The sequence below is a fragment of the Mustela lutreola genome, chromosome 8, assembly GCF_030435805.1.
Source record: "Mustela lutreola isolate mMusLut2 chromosome 8, mMusLut2.pri, whole genome shotgun sequence".
Taxonomy (NCBI): Eukaryota; Metazoa; Chordata; class Mammalia; order Carnivora; family Mustelidae; genus Mustela; species Mustela lutreola.
This window is the reverse complement of record NC_081297.1, coordinates 70,841,571-70,862,325: the sequence shown is the minus strand read 5'-3', so window position 1 is coordinate 70,862,325 and position 20,755 is coordinate 70,841,571. Positions and strand designations below refer to the sequence as shown.

The following is a 20,755-nucleotide window of genomic DNA, read 5'->3' as shown; positions in this document are numbered from 1 at the left end:
CAAAATATTTTGTTTTTTTATATGTAGGAAAGTTTTACTAATCATTTTGAACTAAGGGTACAGAAAAGGCAAAACAATAAACCATTATTATTCCTTCATTATATACTCCATTATGATATCAAAAAGAAGGGAAAATTGAAAACAAATACACAGCTTACCATAATGAGCACTATTGAAGACACCTGCCATTGTCCTGCATGAAGAATTATCCCCACCACACACTCCACATTTGTCTCTCTTTGCCTTAGAGTTTAACACATGATCACAGCCAGCTTGCTTCAAAATAACAATGATGATAATCAGTATTATAAAAGTGACTAACTATAAGTATGATGCTTTGACAAACTTTTCACAAATATTCTTTCGATTAATGGGAGCTTTGGTACAACAGGATTTTTCAGAATATCTACTGATTTTGTTGTACATGAACATTTTCACACACCTTCGCATCACACGGCTGAAAAAAGTGTTCTGCGAAGGGTTATCCACATACCCTCCTGTATCAAAACCACATGGGATGGCATTTAAAAAGGCAGATTCCCAGATTTTCTGAATTAAAAATCCTTGGAGGAAAAACTAGGAATCTGGGACACCTGGGAGGCTCAGGCGGTTAAGCGTCTGCCTTCAGCTCAGGTCATGATCCCAAGGTCCTGGGATCGAGCCCCAGTTTGGCTCCCTGCTCAGGGAGGAGTCTGCTTCTCCCTCTCCTCCCCTGCTCTCTCACTTATGTTCTTTCTCAAAGAAAATCTTTCAAAAAACAAAAAACAAAATACAAAAAGCTAGGAATCTGCATTGAAACAAATATGGACCACAATTCCTATGTCCACTGTCTATTTAAGCCATTCTTTAAAGAACTGTTAATCCAAAGAGACAAAAAGTACGATCGGGTAAGTAACATATTTAAAATAACTTCCAAAGATGTCTTTCATGATTTTGTAACTCGTGATTTTAGAACTCTGGGAATAGACGGAGTCCACTTGAAAATTTATTTCTCCAATACTAATAAACAGCCTAGTAAGTTGTGTTTATGTTAAGAATGAATAATTGGATAAAGGTTGACAGGGAACTGTTTGGTTCAGGGGTTTAAAAGAACAAGTGCAGTTCTCCATGCAGATATACTGCAGTAACTCTTAGCTCTTTAGAATACTTCTCTAGGGTGCCTGGGTGGCTCAGTGGGTTAAGCCGCTGCCTTCGGCTCAGGTCATGATCTCAGGGTCCTGGGATCGAGTCCCGCATCGGGCTCTCTGTTCAGCAGGGGCCTGCTTCCTTCCCTTCCCCTCTCTCTGCCTGCTGTGATCTCTGTCAAATAAATAAATAAAAATCTTAAAAAAAAAAAAAAAAAAAGAATACTTCTCTAAAGTTTCATGATCAGGTGAGAAACTTTCATAAGCTTCAGTCTTTTATACACAAGGCAAATATTTCCAAAACGAATTTTAAGCTGATGTTTTCCGAAAGTAATAGGCATCTGTAAGTTCAGAAAACCACTGTTTTTCATTGTGTAGGATTCTGTGCTGTTAATTTACACAAAACTTTAATTTTTCAGGCCACTGAGTCCCCTTTTTCTAGTCTCTGGTTCCCTTTGAACACCTCATTGACCTTTGAATGCAAAGCATTTCATCACCAGATAGATGCTTGGCTAAGAGAAAATTGGTACCTTAACCCAAGGAATGAGTTCATAATATTCCATTCATATTCTTTATACAGAATTCATTATCCTAGTTCTCAAACTCACCATTGTTAAGAGCACCTTCTGCAATGTGTGTGCTTTAATTCCAGGCTTCATCCGCTTCTCACCTAGAATCTGAAGTGGCTGACCTATATCTGATTCTCTCCTAACCCAGTATATTCTGAAGATTCTAACATGCAGATCAAATCACATCTCTCACTCAACTCCAAATCCTTCTAGAGACCTCCAGGACTTCAGAAAAAAGGTGCATTTAACAACTAGTCCCTATCCAACCAGTCCATGAGCATTCTCTGAACCATTTACACACTTCTCCATAGAACACTTCTTCCTCACTATTCCTATGCCACCTTGCTGATGACCCCATAGCCCTGCATTTGAATTGTTCATGTGTCTATCTCCCCTACAAATCTGTGACCACCTCTGTTTTTCCCTCTGCTACAGTCTTTCATCCAGGAGACTAGACAAGTAGCCAACATTTTAGTACGTGCTCAGTGAAGGTCTGAATATGGTCAGGAAGTTAAAGACAAGGATGAAAAGAGGGAGGAAGGAGGGGTGCCTGGGTGGCACAGTCAGTTAAGCACCTGACTCTTGGTTTCAGCTCAGGTCGTGATCTCAGGTCATGAGATGGAGCCCAACATCAGAGTCCACATGGCATTCGCTTAGGTTTCTCTCTTCCTCTCCCTACCCCCTCTCAAATAAATAGATGTTATTTTTAAAAAGAGAGAGGGAGAAAGAAAGAAAAGAGGGAAGGGGTAATATCATCACTAACCAACAGGGAGAGGTCACCAGGGAAGGTCACATTTGAAGTAGCCAAAGATTTTCTTTTTAAGAAGCTGATTCTCTGTATGCAAAACAAAATCAAGAAATTTATTTTAATGTTTCATGAATCACTCTTGATGACAGAGAGCTGCCTAGTAACAAGGTCTCCTGACCATATTCCTACCAAAAGGGTGACAGCCCCCAAGAGTACCGCAATGGGATTCACAGGCACGGATTCTGAGGTAACAGAAGTAATACGCGGTTAGAGAAAGAATATTCTGACAGGCACGTTAAACGCAAGTTTACTTACCCTACAGAGTCCTTGAACACAGATGTCATTAGTTTCGGTCCCACAAGGAGTACCATCAGCAACCCTATCCTTCAACTGGTAGAAGTTAGTGGTTCCGGCAACCCGACAATAGAGTTTACAGCGATCTTTTATGGCAACTGTAAGAAAAGGTTCAATTTGGGGTGTACAGTAAGACAGCTGTGTGTTCCTAAGTCTCAAGAAATTTTTCCATCAAAAAATATTCTAACTACTTACTCCCACTGTATTTTGGAAGCCACCTCACATTAGGGGAAAGACCATTGATGTTGAAATGTTTACCATCAAAATCAGAGCACTGCTTCTCTCGAAAGTCTTGCTTGCCTTTTGGACATGAATCAGTGTTACATGATCGAAATTTCATCCTGCGGCCCACACAGTACTTTCCTCCGTTTCTTGGCCTAGTCAAATTCATTACATTTTAAAGCACATCAGTACAATGTTCTTTCTGCTGTTTACTTCTAAAACTGTTCCATTCTGTCCCAGGATCCGGAAAACCACCTATGTCCCATTGATACTTTTTTTGTTTAACAGAAGTAGGTTAAATGGTTCTTAAGCAATTCAATGGCTAATACACTGTAAAAATACTCATTTTCAGGTGGACGCTATGGCCTAGAGGGCAGCAATGATAACTTATTCATGACTTGGTTAACTCACAGGGAACTAATGATGGGATTTTGTTTCAAAATGTCAATTAGGGTTTGTTCATTTGGGGAGGTTAAAAAAAAACAAAAACAAAAACAAAAAACCTAGTGAACCACAGATGATGAAGACAAGACCATGTTAAAGAAATATAAAGGCATCTTTGTTGTGTATATACCACTTATCACTCACTTCAAAGACTTTCATGGTATTAATTTCTATCCACCCATCTCTTTATTTCAACTTATGCTGGAAAATAAAAACTCTTATTGTTGGTATTTTTTAAATATAAAGACTTCAAGCATAATTCAGATGATCTGAAATTCAAATGAACTGTGTCATTTCAGAGTGTGTCCTGTCTAGGCATTAGGTTGCTGGGGGGAGGGGGATTGGAGGAAGGGGAGTGGGGTTATGGATTGGGGAGGGTATGTGCTATGGTGAGTGCTGTGAAGTGTGTAAACCTGTTGATTCACAGACCTGTACCCTGGGGGATAAAAATATATGTTTATAAAAAATTTTTAAAAAACTCTTTATGGCCTACCAATTTATGTATCATAACAATAGACAAAAGTCAAATAGACAAGTCAAAAGCTTATGGAATCCTACATCTTTGTGCTTCAGTACTTAGTCAAGTTAAACACACTGATGCATCTATAACATGAGAAGCAGAGAAAGAAACAATGACATGTCAAATTACATAAAACAGTAAAAAATGGGTAATGAAAATGTGTTTTTTTTATGCAGAAGAGCCAAGACACAGTTAATGGAGCCAGGAATTCCAACGGAAACACAGTAAATAAAAAAATGCCATTACAGTACTGTCATTTTTACAACTCTTTCTCAAATTTACACTAAATCAGATTTTTAAAAAAAGAAAGTGATCCTATCTTAATTCAGATTCTAAAGATTAAGCTAGCTAATTTTTTTTTCAAGGATTGAATCTACTGAGATAAGGTAATATGGTTTAACATATTCCAGAAGTTAGTTCTAAGTCTCAGAAACTTACAGACTGACCTCCAGTTTAGAAGTGAATGAAACTGATGTTTACTTTCTGGTGCCTTGAGATAATCTTAATTTACAGTGACATAAAAAAGACATACTCGGGGCGATTACAGAGCCTGGTTGTGCTCTTGATTCCACCTCCACATGTTCTTGAACAAGAGCTGTATGGTCCCCATGGTCCCCATTCACCGTCTACAGGACGAGCTTCCATTTCTTTGTTTACGCACAGCCCATGGTGGCAATGCTTTAAAAACAAAAACAAAAACATAAAGTGATTCGTATGTTCCCAGTTAGAATATCGGTAATTAGAATAGCATAAATATCCATAAAGAAAATGTACACAACTGAAAGCACAATATCAACCCAGAAATGTGATTCCTTTTGACCCTCTTATAAATATTTTCTGAATATTTGCTAAGTAACTATAAAAAGATTTGTGGAATCAAGAAAGAACAGGAAATTTCCTTGCCTTTGAGATTTTGAGTCCCATTGGCAGAGGGAAGACCTGTTGTATGGGGAAAGTGTAGTAAAATGAAAATTTAAGTGAATAATACAATATACATCTGTGATTCCGGTTTGCTATGCAAAGATATAGATCACTCTCCCACTCTTTAAGCTAACTTCTTACTTCATCTCATCCAAAGTCTCAATGATCACTTTCATATATTCATCAAGAAAATTGAAATGTACAAAAGAATCTGCTCACTATCTCCTAGTACTCCTGCTATTCCCCCACCTAACAGCACCTGTGCTCAGTACTCAGCCATCCCACCTGTTAGGATTCATGAAAAGTCAAAGATCCTAGGGAAAGTCAATCTCTCTACCTGTGCACATAATCCCAACCCCTCACTGCTCAACACAGCACTACAACAGTTCTCCGATCTTTCCTACATCATCACTGTTTCAGTCTCCGCTAGATCAAAACTAACGAGAAGTGGTCCATGCACTGTTGCCCGTCATTGCAAAGAGTACAGAAGCTGAAAGTTAGCGCTTAGAAATGTTCATAGGATTTGATAGTAATTCCATGTTTATCAAAATTAATGTATTTTTTAAAAGATTTTATTTATTTATTTGACAGAGAGAGAGAGAGAGAGAAAGAGAGGTCACAGAGAGGCAGGCAGAGAGACACGGGGAGGCAGGCTCCACGCCCAGCAGAGAGCCCAATGAGGGGCTCGATCCCAGGCTCCTGAGATCACAACCTGAGCCGAAGCCAGAGGCCCAACCCACTGAGCCACCCACGGGCCCCTATCAAAATTAATTTAAAAGTTGGCTTATAGTGCCATTGTATTACCTGTAAGGTGACTGTTACTGTATATGGTCTCTGTTCCTTTCTGATCTACCACTTGTAGGCTCTCTCTTTGCTTAGAGGACCCCTTTCAATATTTCCTATAGAGCTGGTTTGGTGTTTGCAAATTCTTTCAGTTTTTGTTTGTCCTGGAAGCTTTTAATCTCTCCTTCTATTTTCAATGATAGCCTAGCTGGATATAGTATTCTTGGCTGCATGTTTTTCTCGTTTAGTGCTCTGAAAATATCATGCCAGCTCTTTCTGGCCTGCCAGGTCTCTGTGGATAAGTCAGCTGCCAATCTAATATTTTTACCATTGTATGTTACAGACTTCTTTTCCCGGGCTGATATACACAATGGAATACTATGCAGCCATCAAAAGAAATGAAATCTTGCCATTTGCAACAACATGGATGGAACTAGAGTGTATCATGCTTAGTGAAATAAGTCAAGCAGAGAAAGACAACTCATATGATCTCCCTGATATGAGGAAGTGGTGATGCAACATGGGGGCTTAAGTGGGTAGGAGAAGAATCAATGAAACAAGATGGGATTGGGAGGGAGACAAACCATAAGTGACTCTTAATCTCACAAAAGAAACTGAGGGTTGCTGGGGGGAGGGGGGTTAGGAGAAGGGGGGTGGGGTTATGGACAATGGGGAGAGTATGTGCTTTGGTGAGTGCTGTGAAGTGTGTAAACCTGGTGATTCACAAACCTGTACCCCTGGGGATAAAAATATATGTTTATAAAAAATAAAAAATTTATTTATAAGTTGGCTTATATTTGTTCTCATGGTGGCAAAATACACAACATAAAATGTGCCATCTTAACCGTTTTTAAGTGTACAGTTCAGTGGCATTAAAATGCATTCACACATTGTTGTCCAACCATCACCACTATCTATCCACGTAACTTTTCATCTTCTCCAACTGAAACTCTATACCCCTGAAACAATTAACTCCCCGCTCTCCCCTCCCTTGGCCCCCAGCCCCTGGCAACCACCATTCTACTTTCTGTTTGTAAGTACTAGACTACTCTAAATATCTAATTAAAATCATGTATTATATGGGGTGCCTGGGTGGCTCGGTTGTTAAGCGTCTGCCTTTGGCTCAGGTCATGATCCCAGTGTCCTGGGAACAAGCCAGGCATGGGACTCTGCTCAGCGGGGAGCCTGCTTCTCCCTCTGCCACACACTCTGCTTATGTTCCCTTTTTTGCTGTGTCTCTCTCTGTCAAATAAATATATAGAATCTTTAAAAAAATAAAATCATGCATCGTTTGTCTTTTTGGGGCTTATTTCCCTTAGCATACAGCATAATGTCCTCAAAGCTCATCCATGCTGTAGCATGTGTCAGAATTCCCTTCTTTTTAAGGCTGAATAATATTCCATTCTATGTGTAGATCACTTTTTGTTTATTCATCCATCCATGGATGGCCACTTGGGTGTCTCTCACCTCCTGTCTATTGTGAATAATGCAGATATGAACAGGAGTGTGCAGAGATCTCTTCAAGACTCTGTTTTCTGTTCTTTGGGATATACAGCCAAATGTGGTATACTGCTGCATCAGATAATTCTATTTTTAATTTAAAGATCTGTCACACTGTTTTCCATAGAAAAATTTGGCTTACATTTTGAATGTCTTTTTTTCTTTTTGCTTTTCTAGTCATTGTTGACATTTTATAAAGGTATCAGTTTGAATTATTAGAAATTTGAAAAAAAAGACTGGTCCTTTACTAGAGATAATTTGAGAAGTGCTCCACTAGATCATTCTCAATATACAAACATACCTATTTCCCCTCTTTATTTTCTAAACATTTTTTTAGAGAGAGAGCATGTGCACAAACACAGGGAGGGGCAGAGGGAGAGAAATCCTCAAGCAGACTCTCCAGTAAGCACAGAAGTAGTGCGGGTTCTATCCCAGGACCATGAGACCATGACCTGATTTGAAATCAAGAGTAGGATGCTCAACTGACTGAGCCACCTAAGTGCCCCATCTCTGTTCTTTAAAAACGAAACTCTTAGATCTCCCTTTTCTCACTAGCTACTGTTCTGTTTCTCCTTGAAAGAGCTGTCTGCACCCATTGTCTAAGGCTCAATGCCTGTGCTCTCATGGTCCCACCCGCCGTCTATCTGCTCTTGCGTACATCACCAATGGCCAGTTCTCAATCTTCTTCCTTGATTTAGCAGTATCATTCTTCCCCCCACCCCTTGGTTTCTAGGGCTCCACTTAATGCTAGAACATCCTGGGCTCAGATCTTGACTCATACATAAGCTGCTTATGCATCTTCATATGTCTAACAAACATTGTCTAACAAATATTGCGGACATTCACACCAAAACCCAAACTGCTGACCCCTCAAAATTCTGCTGAGTTGATTTGATTAAGCTAAAAACAGTCATCCTACCTCTAACGGTTCACATTTAATATGTTAGTAAGTGATCTAGTTCATTCAAAAACAAACCGACTGACTTTCAGTCATCACCCCAGTGATCCCAACTCTAGTGTAAGCCATCATCTTCTCTCGCCTCTATCACTGCCATACCTCTCTAAGTAGATCTGCTTCCAACTCGCCCCCTATAGTTTAGTCTCAACAGTTATCAGAACTTTTATTTCAAAAATTTACTAATTAGGTGACTCATCTGCTCAAATCCTTCAATTATTTCACTTCGAATAAATGCAGAGCTCTCACAATGGCTCACAACGCCCTACATGATACTCCTTCACTTACTTCCTACACATCTCTTTTCACCCCAGCCACAACGTCTTTCCTTGCTCTTCCTTGAACACTCCACCAATACCCAGGATTTAGGAACTTAACCTGGTGCTTTTGCCTGGAGCTCACTCCATAATAGCCTCCTTAGCTATTCCCTCATTTTCTTTAAGACAGCTCATTAGGCAACTTCCAGTAAGACCTATTTTGACCACGATGTTTTAAATTGTAATCTGCCCTCTCCTACCACAAAACTTCCAGTCCTTTTCTGACTCTATTTTTCTTGTTCACAGCACTTATCAGTAGTATTATATTGTTTGTAATACTGTAGTCTCCCCCTAAAATGTAAGCTCCATGAAGGCAGGATTTTTTTCTCTTTTGTTTACTGATATATCCTCATCACTTAGAATAGTGTCTGACATATAGTGGACCCTTGATAAGTGTTTGTTGAATGAATGAATCCAAAACCGAGTTTATTAGCAGAAAAAATTATTTGTTTCTTCCATTAGAACAAATCATTCAAAATGAGAAAGTCATATTAAAAGTGAAAAGAAAAATCTCAGAATAGAATGTACTATGTGCATGTAAGCTCTGGGGGCACCTGCAGAAACATTTCAAATAATCCCTGAGCACTATTTCTGATAAATCCACAAATGAAAAGGATATAATGTTATATTGTTTACCATGTACTAAATTAAGTCAGTGTCAGGTAAATTTCATTGTATTTTCATGCAAATGGATTTACCTCCACTTTCAAGTATTTAAAAGATACTCTATGTAACACAGTCACAAAATAAAGGGACTAAAAGAGAGTGTTAAGGCAAAAAAGAAATAGGAATTTATTTAAAATTTCTCTTGAATAAAAGACCCACTGAATACTGAAAATGGCTAATGCATAGGAGCTCACTATTTTCAATTGTAATATGTTTTATTTAACTCAGTACATCTATTATTTCAACATGCAACTAATACAAAAAGCTAATGAAATATTTTACGTTCTTTTCTGGGAGTGCTAAGTCTTTAAAATTCAGGAGCTCACTATTTTCAATTAAAAAAAAATGAATTTATATCTACCTTGATCCCCACATGTTTTTACCCCAAATGCCATTTCTACTTTTAACTACACAAGCTTTAAAGAAGGTCCCAGTATCTCAACACATTTACCTTGAATTCCAACAAATCCAAGCTCTTCAAACCACCTCACTGGGGAATTATTCAAATGGCTAGTGAGCCAATGAAAAGATGCTCAAGATTGACGATAATCAGGATAATGCAAACTAAAACCACAACGATATTCCATTTTGCACCTAAAGGCTATTACTATGTTAAAAGATCAACAATATCAAAAATTGTCAAGAAATGCAGAGCAACTGGAACTTTCATGCATTGACTGCGAGATGTATAAAATGATACACATATTAAAGATCAAACTCTAAAATTCAGTTGTAGCTTCCAACAATGAACAGAAGTCTGCTAGAATTCGGACCCTAACATAATTGGGCGCTCAAGCATTTCAGAGTACTTCAGCTACAGCAAAAATTGCTAAAGTTCCAAACACAACTTCACTATTCAATTAATTTGTCATGTAAGCTATATTCACGGAAAACACACGCACTTCGATGGAACACATGAGAGACAAGGGTAGTAGCTGGTACAAATGTTTCAATTAACAGCTGGTGAAGCACAAGGTCAGCTAGGGAACCCAACTCAAGTTTCTACCTGTGAAGCTAACGAAGGAGGCAGCACTAGCCACCCCATTCCCAAGCCAGGGGCTTGGCGAGCTGAGAAGGTGCGAACAGAAATATATTCAGTGCAGACAACACTGGATACCAAGGCCAAGGGAACTTGCCTTCATCCTGAAGCACCAAGTACAAGCTGACTTCATCCTTACATGTTTATTGTGGCGAACCCTATCACTAAGCAGATTTAGATTAATTCATGCTGATGCTAGAATGGTGAAAATGTAGGATGTTCAGGCAATTTTAGGGGTACATTTTAAGACACTGACAACCAATAAATATCTGAAGAAGCCACTTAAAATTATTAATTATACTTAATTGAATTTTATGGGCAAAAATGTATACAATGGTAACATCCTTCAATTTGGGGAAATTGCTGAAATGTTAGGACCTTTATGTTTATCCTTCTTGTTAACAAGTCTATAATATATTTAGATAACTATCCACATAGTTACCTATATATCTTAAACATTCACCTGCTAGATCATGGGTGGAAATAAAGGTAAAATCAAAAATTTAATTCCTTGACTGTGTACTACATCAAACCAACACAGCAACATTGATTCACTAGCAGAGCAAAAGCTGATGAAAAGTGAAGAGCGTTGAAATGCAGAGCAATTCTTATCCTTGGGTAATCTCCTAATACAAGACTCACCCTTGGGGAAAACCTACCATCCCAGGACCACAGTTTGTCCCATCTGCCAGTGGCATGTGCTGAGTGCGACAGCCCTTGTGAACTCCTTCTGCACTCGTGCACCAGAGACGTCTGCACTGCTTCTGCACAGCAACAGAAAGCAGACAAGAGTAAAAGAACACTACGACCATGGAACTGATTTAGTGCAATGCACTGGTTTATACATTCACCTTACAGAATTCATGGTTTCCTGTCAGAACTAGAAATAATTGGCAAAAAAAAAAAACAACTTTAGAGGTAAACTGACGACTAGAACATAAACACATAAAATGGCAATGTTTCATTTTTAAGACTTTTTAGATTTTCATTATACATTGAACAATGGGAGAGAGAAACTGGAGTTCACAGTTATGGGAGACATTTTTTCTCTTTGCAAGACATTTTTCTAAAGGACTTTTTGTTGTTAAATGTTATTCACAAGGAGTTTCCAAAAGCCTCTTTTGATACGATGATAGAATGTATGAATAATGTGCATAGAAATACTGTATAATGTACACTGGTTTCCTACTTTGTGAATATAATGCATACTTTCAACTTTTGAACAAAGGGTTCTCAAGTTTTCACAAGAAGCAAAATCCACAGAGGTTCACAGGAGCTATACCCAAGATAATTCTCTTCTTCTTTCTGAATTTAAATTCAAAGTTTATTTAGTGTATAAGTCAGGTAAAAAAAGAAATGTATCTTTAACAAAAAAATTAAGTTAAATCTTCCCTCCTCCATACTGGATATTTAAGAGCCTAGTAACATTTTTTATTGTAAGTTTAAGATTTTAAAAACACTATTACTATGTGGAATGTGCTTTGCCTATCTCTGCACTCACTTTTTTGTTACATTCATTCATTCATTCATTCAGTGAGCATTTAGTTTGTGACACCTAGTTTGTGGCAGATCCTGAATTAAACCCTGGGGATACATATTTCAATGAGCGAATGAGGCTGCACTCCTGGTCCAATGATCTCATGACCTAGGAGTGTCTCTAACTTATGAAAAATCCTCAAAGTTATAAAGTAATAAGAGCTTAGTGATAACAGGCCCTAACTTTCATTTCTACAGATTCAAATCTATGTAAATTAAAATGTAGCATACTCTATTAGGTTTCTGGGGCCTTTAATATAACTCATTATCGAGACACTTAAATTTTCTCTCCCCACCCCCAAAATAGTTATTTGAATATATTTGAATATAAATATTTGAATGCCTTTAATTTTCAATAAACTCTTGGTGTCTATTTTTTAAATGAGAATACTTCACCCAGGATTTTGTGAGGGTTAATAAAGATAATTTTTAAGTACCTAACACAGTACATGGCATATAATAAGACTAGATAAATTTTAGTTTCCCCTTTTTTAACCCCTTTCTGGCAAAGAGCAAATTTCTCTAAGACTTACAAACTCCCAAGATACATTTAGCTCACCTTCTGTTCAAGAGAATAAATGCACATTTTTGAAATATATTCTAACTGGAACTTCAGAGTTTTCAAAAAAAAAAAAAAAGGGGGGACAATTTTTCTTACCAAGTAGGGACATACTTGTGATCCAGGACCAAACATAAGTTCACATTGCTTGTTTACATCATATATTAATCCAGGAAGTTGTGAAGACAGATCATATATTCTTCCATTTGGTTTGTCAAGAAGGCATTCCCCATGACCAGTACTGTACCAAGGACCGAAAAGTATTGTGAATATATGTGGATGTAAGGTTCTTTATCACATTTACAGTGTCCTATACTTTCAAAAGGAGTATCACTGTTTTTTTCATAATTTAGAAACCAGTTCTTATCAAAGTCAGGAAGAAAAACCTTGCAATTCACAAAGGACTTTTAAGGTGTTTGTTCTCATTTGAGCCCCACAACTGTTTTGATGATACAATTCTTAAAAAGAACAATGACAAATTCATCATAATATAATTTATGAATCACTCTATACTTTTGATCTATTTTGTTGCCCAACAGTAATGCCTTCTATTTAATGCTCAAATTGTCAAGATGCTAAAAAAAGGTTTTCATTTGAGAAAGTACACTATGAGTTCTAAACAACTAAACAAAGGAATTTCAGTAAGAGTTACGTTGTCTCCACTTTAAAGAGGTAGAGGTAGAGGTAGAGTTTACATTTTGGTTCTTCTGCTTCCCAGGATGTATATTAAACTTAACTTCTCTGAGCCTGAGTCTCCTTATCTATATTAACAGTGATACTATTCACCTTGCACGTTTCTATTAGAGTATTTGTATAAAGGACATAGAAAAGTGGTAAATAGCAGAGGAAATGTGTATTACTCCCAGTTTGTAATGCAGTAGCTAGTGTACGGAAACTGAAAATGTTCAACCATTCCAGTTGGTTTAAAAAAAGAAAAACCTGTTCCAAAAAAGTAGGAACAATTTGTAGCACTGTCATAATTTAGAAATTTTTACTGGCTACACAGATATTAAGTTTTGACCAAAAATTAACATATAAACTTAAAAGAACCCTAATATGTATTTTTTAAAATTCCCATTGGAAAGAGTCCTATTAACTCCTTTCAAATATAAGCACATCCACTGATACTGTTAATCAGTATCACAGTTAGCCACTGAACAAAACTATATGCAGTCATGTATAGATCAGCAATTGTGTATTATGCTTTTAAATCAATGCCCCATACAAGGATAAGTAATTACTGATCATTTGGGGATGTATTTATGAATCTATATTCCAAACCATGGTTTCATTCATTCCCACAGTTCTCATAAGGAGAGGTAACTATAAACTGTCTAGATTGGAGATTATAAGATGCAAAAGAAATAAGTATTACATTAATACCAAAAAAAAAAAAAAAAAAAATCCCCAGAAAGAGCTTGGCCTTGCCTTTTGGCAACTTTCAGTAATAAGGACAGAAACCCCCTTTAAGTAAAAGTGGGAAGTAAAGAAACCTGGTGTGAAATGGAGAGATGAGGCAAGAAAAATCTGGATCTACCTTCCTTCTTCAGACCTAAGAAAATCCTCCAAAAGACTATATAAACATATAGACTCCACATCTCACCAGCTGCACAGAGCTTTTTGGAATGTGCATAGTTTGACTTCAGCTATTGTCTGTCCTTTAAAGACACCTCAATCATGAGCTACTCAAACTCCTCTTGATATATTATCCAGTATCTTCTGAAAAAATGCAAACATACATAAGGAAGCTGTGAATCTCAATAGGGCGCCCCTCAGAAAGGAGTGATCCTAACAGAGTGCCTAAACTGGGGGTGGGGGAGGGAGAAAAAAAGAAAAAGAGAAAGAAAGGAAGGAAGGAAAGAAGGAAGGAAGGAAGGAAGGAAGAGAAAAGAAAAAAGACAGCTAGCTCTGACCTGCCCCACTCCTAAAATACTTTACAAGTGAAACATGTAAACACGTATATAGAACTCTTTCCTTGTTTTTAAAAATGCATTTGTACCAAGTACACTTAAATATAAACAGAAAAACTAAACAGAAATGGAACCACTTTAAAAGAACATATAAATTCAAATTCTATAGTCTAATAAATGTCCCATTGTTTAACTACAGTAATATAATTTCAGACTTACTCTAGGAATTCAGTGATATATTTCTGACTACATTTTGACCAGGTCCAAGGACTTGTGTGGTAATTTAAAGTTGGAGCCATTACATGATATTGATGTTTAATTCCAGTTTCCTTACATTTAAAACTATCATCATGTGGAACGTTAAATCTAAAAATTTAAAAAAAAAAACAACACTTAAAATAAAGAATATGAAAATATGAATATATTAGTAACAGATCTCTTATTCCTATAAAGTAAAATACAGATAAATCCAATCACATCAAAATGTATACTCTTGATCCCTCCCATAAAGCATTACAAAACAGAGATTATCTTCATGTTTAGAAGCACATGATCTGAGAAACAGTCGATTATAACGTTGATCAGTAGCACAGTCTGCTGATTTGGTATGTGAGTCCAAACAACCAAAATATGTGGAGTCTGGCTCACCTCATCATGATACAGATACAGCGTTCACATAAACACTTGCAGGTTTCAGCATGCGTATCCTAAGAGATGTGTGTAGGTAGATTACATAAAATTGATACCACACTAGTTTGTGGATCACAGACAATTTACTACAGTATCAAAACTTCTTTAATCCCTATTTCCTTATCATTCTATAGTATCCATCTGTTTTACATGAAACAGCCTCAGGACTGTTTCTGGTCTATACTCAGTGAGTGATTATTGATTGAACTGGAATAACAAAAACGTTCCTAAAGGGCAACCAAATCTTCCTAAGAGCCATGCTATTAAATAATCAGCTGGAGAGCAGCACAGCCTATGCATTCTTTTGAGGACCTAAGTATGAACTTGTATTTAGAAGGAATGCCGAAACCACCTAGCTCAGCTCTTTGTCTGCTGAGATGTGTACTTAAAGATCAGTCTTTTAATTAAACTACTTACCCATATTCTAAAGACACCTAAACAGTTTTTCAGGAAGAAAATAGATGGCTAAGATGGCAGTCTTTGCAAGAACAGTTTTCCATTATTTAGTAGCCTTGGAAACCAGTGCTTTCTGGATGTTGTGCTAGGTATCTAGAGCCCTCAGGTAAGCTCCTGATTCTATTCTATTCCCATGTCAACAATTTGAGTGTGCCCCTTGCTGACAATCATGACACATAACCGTGCTCAAAGGGAACTGAAGATGCACTAGTTTCATAAAAATGATTTCCACTTGAAGTTATGCCTGCTGAATGCTCTTAATGAAGTAGGGCATGACCAGGAAAGAAAATATAGTCCAACTAACAGAGGAACTCTAGCTTCAATTCCTTATTAGCATATAAACAAGAAATCCCAGGGGTGCTGGGGGGTACACATATGGAATCCCTGTCAGAGGATGAGTTTGTAGGGGTTTCTAACTTTCCATGGGAGCTCTGAGGCTATCACAGGGAATCATGGCCTCCATTCTTAGAGCCTAGAACCCCAGTAGAATTTTTAATAATGCAGGAACAGATAGAACCCCTCATTTTTACAAAAAACAAAAAAAAAAACCAAAAAAAAAAAAAAAAACAAAAAAAAAACAATCCAAACAACAACAACTATGAAGCTGGATAAATAACTTTAAAAAAATCTTTTAATGATTCAGAAATTCCCACATGCCACATTCTCTGCTGGGGCTCTGAGCTGTAAGAGCAAGAGGTGAGCTGGTATTACAAATATTACTGGGAGTTCCCCAGAACCAGAAGGCCCTGCGGGCCCTCCCATAAGATGGAAGAGGACAGTACCTGGTCATGTATGGGATAACAAGGGACAGAAGCCAGAAGAGCTTTTCATGTAATCCAATACAGTAAATGAAATAAAAGAATTCCCAAGTTCTAGTTCTTTGCTTAGTCTGTTCATCTGTGCAGCCTGTCTGACCTAACAGATCACAAAAGAGCCAGAGTTAGCATTTCAGGGATGAGAATTACACTAACAATATTTTTAAAGACATAAAGCTGCTAATTACTCAATTGAAGATGGAATTTTGGCATTCTGGGCAACGATTAAGAGAAAGCACATTACTGAGGCAGCAGAAGGTACTTACACATGCCCAAGCTCATGGGCTATGGTAAAGGCAGCACTGAGTCCATTTTCTTCACTAATAGAACAGCTCCGTAAAGGATCACACAGGGTACCTAATTCTGCTAAACCTGAAAAATTTCATGTTTTTATTTCAAAATGGGAAACATCAAATCATAAAGGACTAAATTTTTAAGATTTCTTTTATGTTGCGTTAGCCAGCATATTAGTTTCTGATGTCATGTTCAATGATTCATTAGTTGTGTATGACACCCAGTGCTCATCACACGGGCCCTCCTTAATGCCCATCACCTCCTTACCCCTCCCCTCCCCACCACCCTTCTTAACCCTCAATTTGTTTGACAGAGTCCAGAGTCTCTCATGGTTTGTCTCGCTCTCTGATTTCTTCCCCTTCAGTTTTCCCTTTGTTTCCCTATGGTCCTCCATTTTATTCCTTATGTTCCACATATGAGTGAAACCATATGATAATTATCTTTCTCTGCTTGACTTATTTCACTTAGCATAATCCCCTCCAGTTCCATCCATGTCAGTGCAAGTGGTGGGTGTTCATCCTTTCTGATGGCTGAGTAATAGTCCATTGTATATATGGACCATATCTATAAAGAACTAAATTTTAAAGCATTTACTACTGGTGTTACTCCTTAGAAAGGGAGGCAGAGTTGACTGTTAGTATCACAAATATCTTCTAAGGTGGAAGAAAAAAGAACAGAATGATTTTTCTGCAGTTGAAAACTTTTTACCAATTCTTGGATTCTTTTACTGAAGAAAACAACCCTAAATATGGGGTGAATAATTGTTTAAAAAAAGGAAGAGAAGAAAAGTATTTGTTATAGGAAGGATGAAATTTTAGGCAACATTAGTGTGGATACTAGAAAAGGAAATAAATGTTTAAATTGGTAACAGAATATAGAAGAAAAGTATAAATTAATGAATTTGCTTTAATAAAGTTTGAGGCAGTATACAATTACGCACCTATAATTGAGTGATTATATGCTAAGTGCATAGAATAGCACCTGGCATCTAATATATGTTAAATAAAATGACTGACATTTAAAGGCACCCAATAATTTTTTAAAACTAGAATTTAATTTTTTAATAATTTTTATTTTTTTATAAACATATAATGTATTATTAGCCCCGGGGGTATAGGTCTGTGAATCGCCAGGTTTACACACTTCACAGCACTCATCATAGCACATACCCTCGCCAATGTCCATAACCCCACCCCTCTACCCCTACCCCTCTCCCCACCGCCACCCTCAGTTTGTTTTGTGACATTAAGAGTCTCTTATGGTTTGTCTCCCTCCTGATCCATCTTGTTTCATTTATTCTTTTCCTACCCCCCAAACCGCCCCCCCACGTTTCATCTCCACTTCCTCCTATCAGGGAGATCATATGATAAAGACACCCAATAATTTTGTCAATATTTTAGAAAATGTATCCTATTAAGATTTATTCACTTTTTAATATAAAGAATGTCATGTAATGTCATTGTGCTGCTGAAAGATAGAGTATGAACTGACCAGACAGCAAAGACAAAAATTACAGCTGATAGAGTCCTTAAAAACAATCCAGAATAAGACTTTGAAAATAAATGTTCTTTACAACAATCCACTGTCCGTCAACTCAGCTGGCATTCATTTACCTTGATAGCATAGTTTTTATTAGTATTATCCTTCAGTATTTTCTTATAAATTATCTGTTCTCCTAGGACAATTCCTTTCATAAAAAAGCAGAATTTTTCATATATAGCCCGTTGCTTACTGGAAAGTTCTTGGCATTTAGAAATTTCTTAATATAGAGCAGACCTGTATTAACTACTGTGCTTTAGCTCTATACTCCCCTGTATGCTTTCATTTGTAGAACTTAAAAGCCTGGACAATTTCCTAGCATTAAGGTAAATTTCCTAACAATGTTGCGCTTTAAAAAAATGTTGAACTGAGGAATCTAAAAATGCTGGAACAGTTCAGACTAACAAGTTCAATCACCAACATTTTTTTATTCTAATAAATAAACAAACAAAAAAAAATCTGCTCTCTTTCTGAACCCACAGTCAAAGGGATGGCTTGGGCAAAGGTCCCCCCAAAAAACATTTTCTTAGTTAGAGTCAAGGCCAAAATTGAGCAAGGAAAAAAATAAGATTATTAAACAGTATGCTGTCCCAAGTATGAAAGAATTATTATTTTCCTAAAGTATGACTTCCTACTTATATGTACAATTTTTTTAGTCAATTTTGGTCAATTTTATATTTCTCTGTTAGTAGAACTTAAACTAAACACATTTTTCTTAAATATCTTGCTATTCCTATGCCTTCTTTAATATGTTTAATCTGTTAAATGGCTCAATTCCCAAATATTTATTTTCAGGATCACATAGATATTTCAAAAAAAATATTGACTATTATCACACAAACTTTGTTTCATGCTTACAGATGAATATATTCCAAGCTAAATGTTTTAATAACATAACAGATCCATGGAAATATGTATTATATATGATTAGAGACCCAACTCAAAAATGCCCCAAAACAGGCAAGAACAACAAATCGAGTGAATATATAACTTTAGGGCACCAGGCAACTAACTGATGGTTTGTGCCTATATTCACTAAAGCTGATATTGGGTTCTATACAAGTGGTGGGTCAGAGAAGAATATAGCAGTATGGGCCCAAATCTGATACAGGTTCCCTATGTTTGGAAGTTCAAGAAACTTCAGAGAGTCACCCAATCTAGCCATTTTAAAGAATGAAAACCATTTTTCAACATATTTTGCAAAAAGGGTTCACAGATTGTGCAATGATATCTACAAGAGGTAATGCATAGCAAGATACCCAGTAATTTCACCACAGATTTCAAAGGGAAAATAAAATACTAATACTTGTGGTAACGTAAGTTGTGTAGCCTTGGATAAATTATTTATTCTCACCTATGAAACTTAAAGTTGCTCTTACTTCATAGGTTTGTTGTGAAGATTAAATGAGTTAAATCACATAAAACCTTGCCATAGTATAAGATACACAGTAAGCACTCAGGTAGATCAGCTATTATTATCATTACCCTAAAGAATGATTACAGGGGTACCTGGGTGTCTCACTCTGTTAAGCGTCTGACTAACTTCAAAACGTTAAATTATTCATTAGCATTACATATTAATAGGTACATCAATATTATTAAAGATACAAATCTCAAAAGAAGACATACAAACAGCCAACAAATATAGGGAAAAAATGCCTTATATCACTAATCATCAGGGAAATGTACATCAATGCCACACTCCACACCTGTTAAAATCACTGTCATCAAGAATAAATGAAACAAGATGGGATTGGGAGGGAGACAAACCATAAGTGACTCTTAATCTCACAAAACAAACTGAGGGTTGCCGAGGGGAGGGGGTTTGGGAGAAGGGGTTGGGATTATGGACATTGGGGAGGGCATGTGATTTGGTGAGTGCTGTGAAGTGTGTAAACCTGGTGATTCACAGACCTGTACCCCTGGGGATAAAAATATATGTTTATAAAAAATAAAAAAAAGTATAAAAAAAAAAAAAAAAAAAAAAAGAACAGAGATACGGGGCCCCTAGATGGTTCAGTCAGTTAAGCGCCTGACTGATTTTGGCTCAGGTCATGATCTCAGGGTTATGAGATCAAGTCCCATGTTGGACTCTGCTCTGGGCATGGAGCATGCTTAAGATTCTCTCTCTCCCTTTGCTCCTCCCTCGCTCTCCCTCCCCAGAGTGGGGGATATGCTTTCAGGGAAGGAAGAACAAAGCTGGAGGTTTCATAATCCCAGATTTCAAACTATAATACAAAACCACAGTAATCAAAAAACTATGGCATTGGTGTGCATGCGCAAGTGCGCACACACACACACACACACACACGAGACATGTAAATCAATAGAACAGGACAGAGCCCAGAAATAAACCCACACTCTTATGGGCAATGCATAAGAAGGCAAGAATATGAAATGGGGAAAAGATAGTGTCTTCAGTAAATGGTGCTAAGAAAACCAGAAAGCTACATGTAAAAGAATGAAACTGGACCATGTCCTTACACTATACACAAAAATTCAAAAAGGATTAAAGACCTAAATATGAAATTTGAAAACCATAAAACTCCTAAGTGAAAACATAGGCAATAATCTCTTAAATATTGGCTTTAGCAACATCTTTATGGACATGTCTCCTGAGGCAAGGGAAACAAAAGCAAAAGTAAACTATTGGGGCTACACCAAAATAAAGCTTTTGCTCAGCAAGGGACTCACCATTAGTAAAATGAAAAGGCAACCTCCTGAATAAGATATTTGCAAATGATATATCCAACAGGAATTAATTGCAAAAATATATAAAGTAGTTAACTCAAAA

At 37.0% G+C, this 20,755-nt stretch overlaps 1 protein-coding gene across 1 annotated transcript in view; it reads right to left on the bottom strand.

Moving 5' to 3' along the window:
* ADAMTS20 (ADAM metallopeptidase with thrombospondin type 1 motif 20) overlaps nucleotides 1-20,755 on the bottom strand; it is a 192,812-nt gene that overhangs the window by 101,726 nt on the left and 70,331 nt on the right. Inside the window, exons 8-15 of the mRNA XM_059185607.1 lie at nucleotides 16,395-16,500; nucleotides 14,387-14,533; nucleotides 12,357-12,498; nucleotides 10,822-10,926; nucleotides 4,514-4,659; nucleotides 2,991-3,172; nucleotides 2,757-2,893; nucleotides 159-276 (exon numbers count right to left, since the gene is read on the bottom strand). Of these exons, the coding sequence (XP_059041590.1) occupies nucleotides 159-276; nucleotides 2,757-2,893; nucleotides 2,991-3,172; nucleotides 4,514-4,659; nucleotides 10,822-10,926; nucleotides 12,357-12,498; nucleotides 14,387-14,533; nucleotides 16,395-16,500 (1,083 nt within the window). The remainder of the gene's footprint in view (nucleotides 1-158; nucleotides 277-2,756; nucleotides 2,894-2,990; nucleotides 3,173-4,513; nucleotides 4,660-10,821; nucleotides 10,927-12,356; nucleotides 12,499-14,386; nucleotides 14,534-16,394; nucleotides 16,501-20,755) is intronic.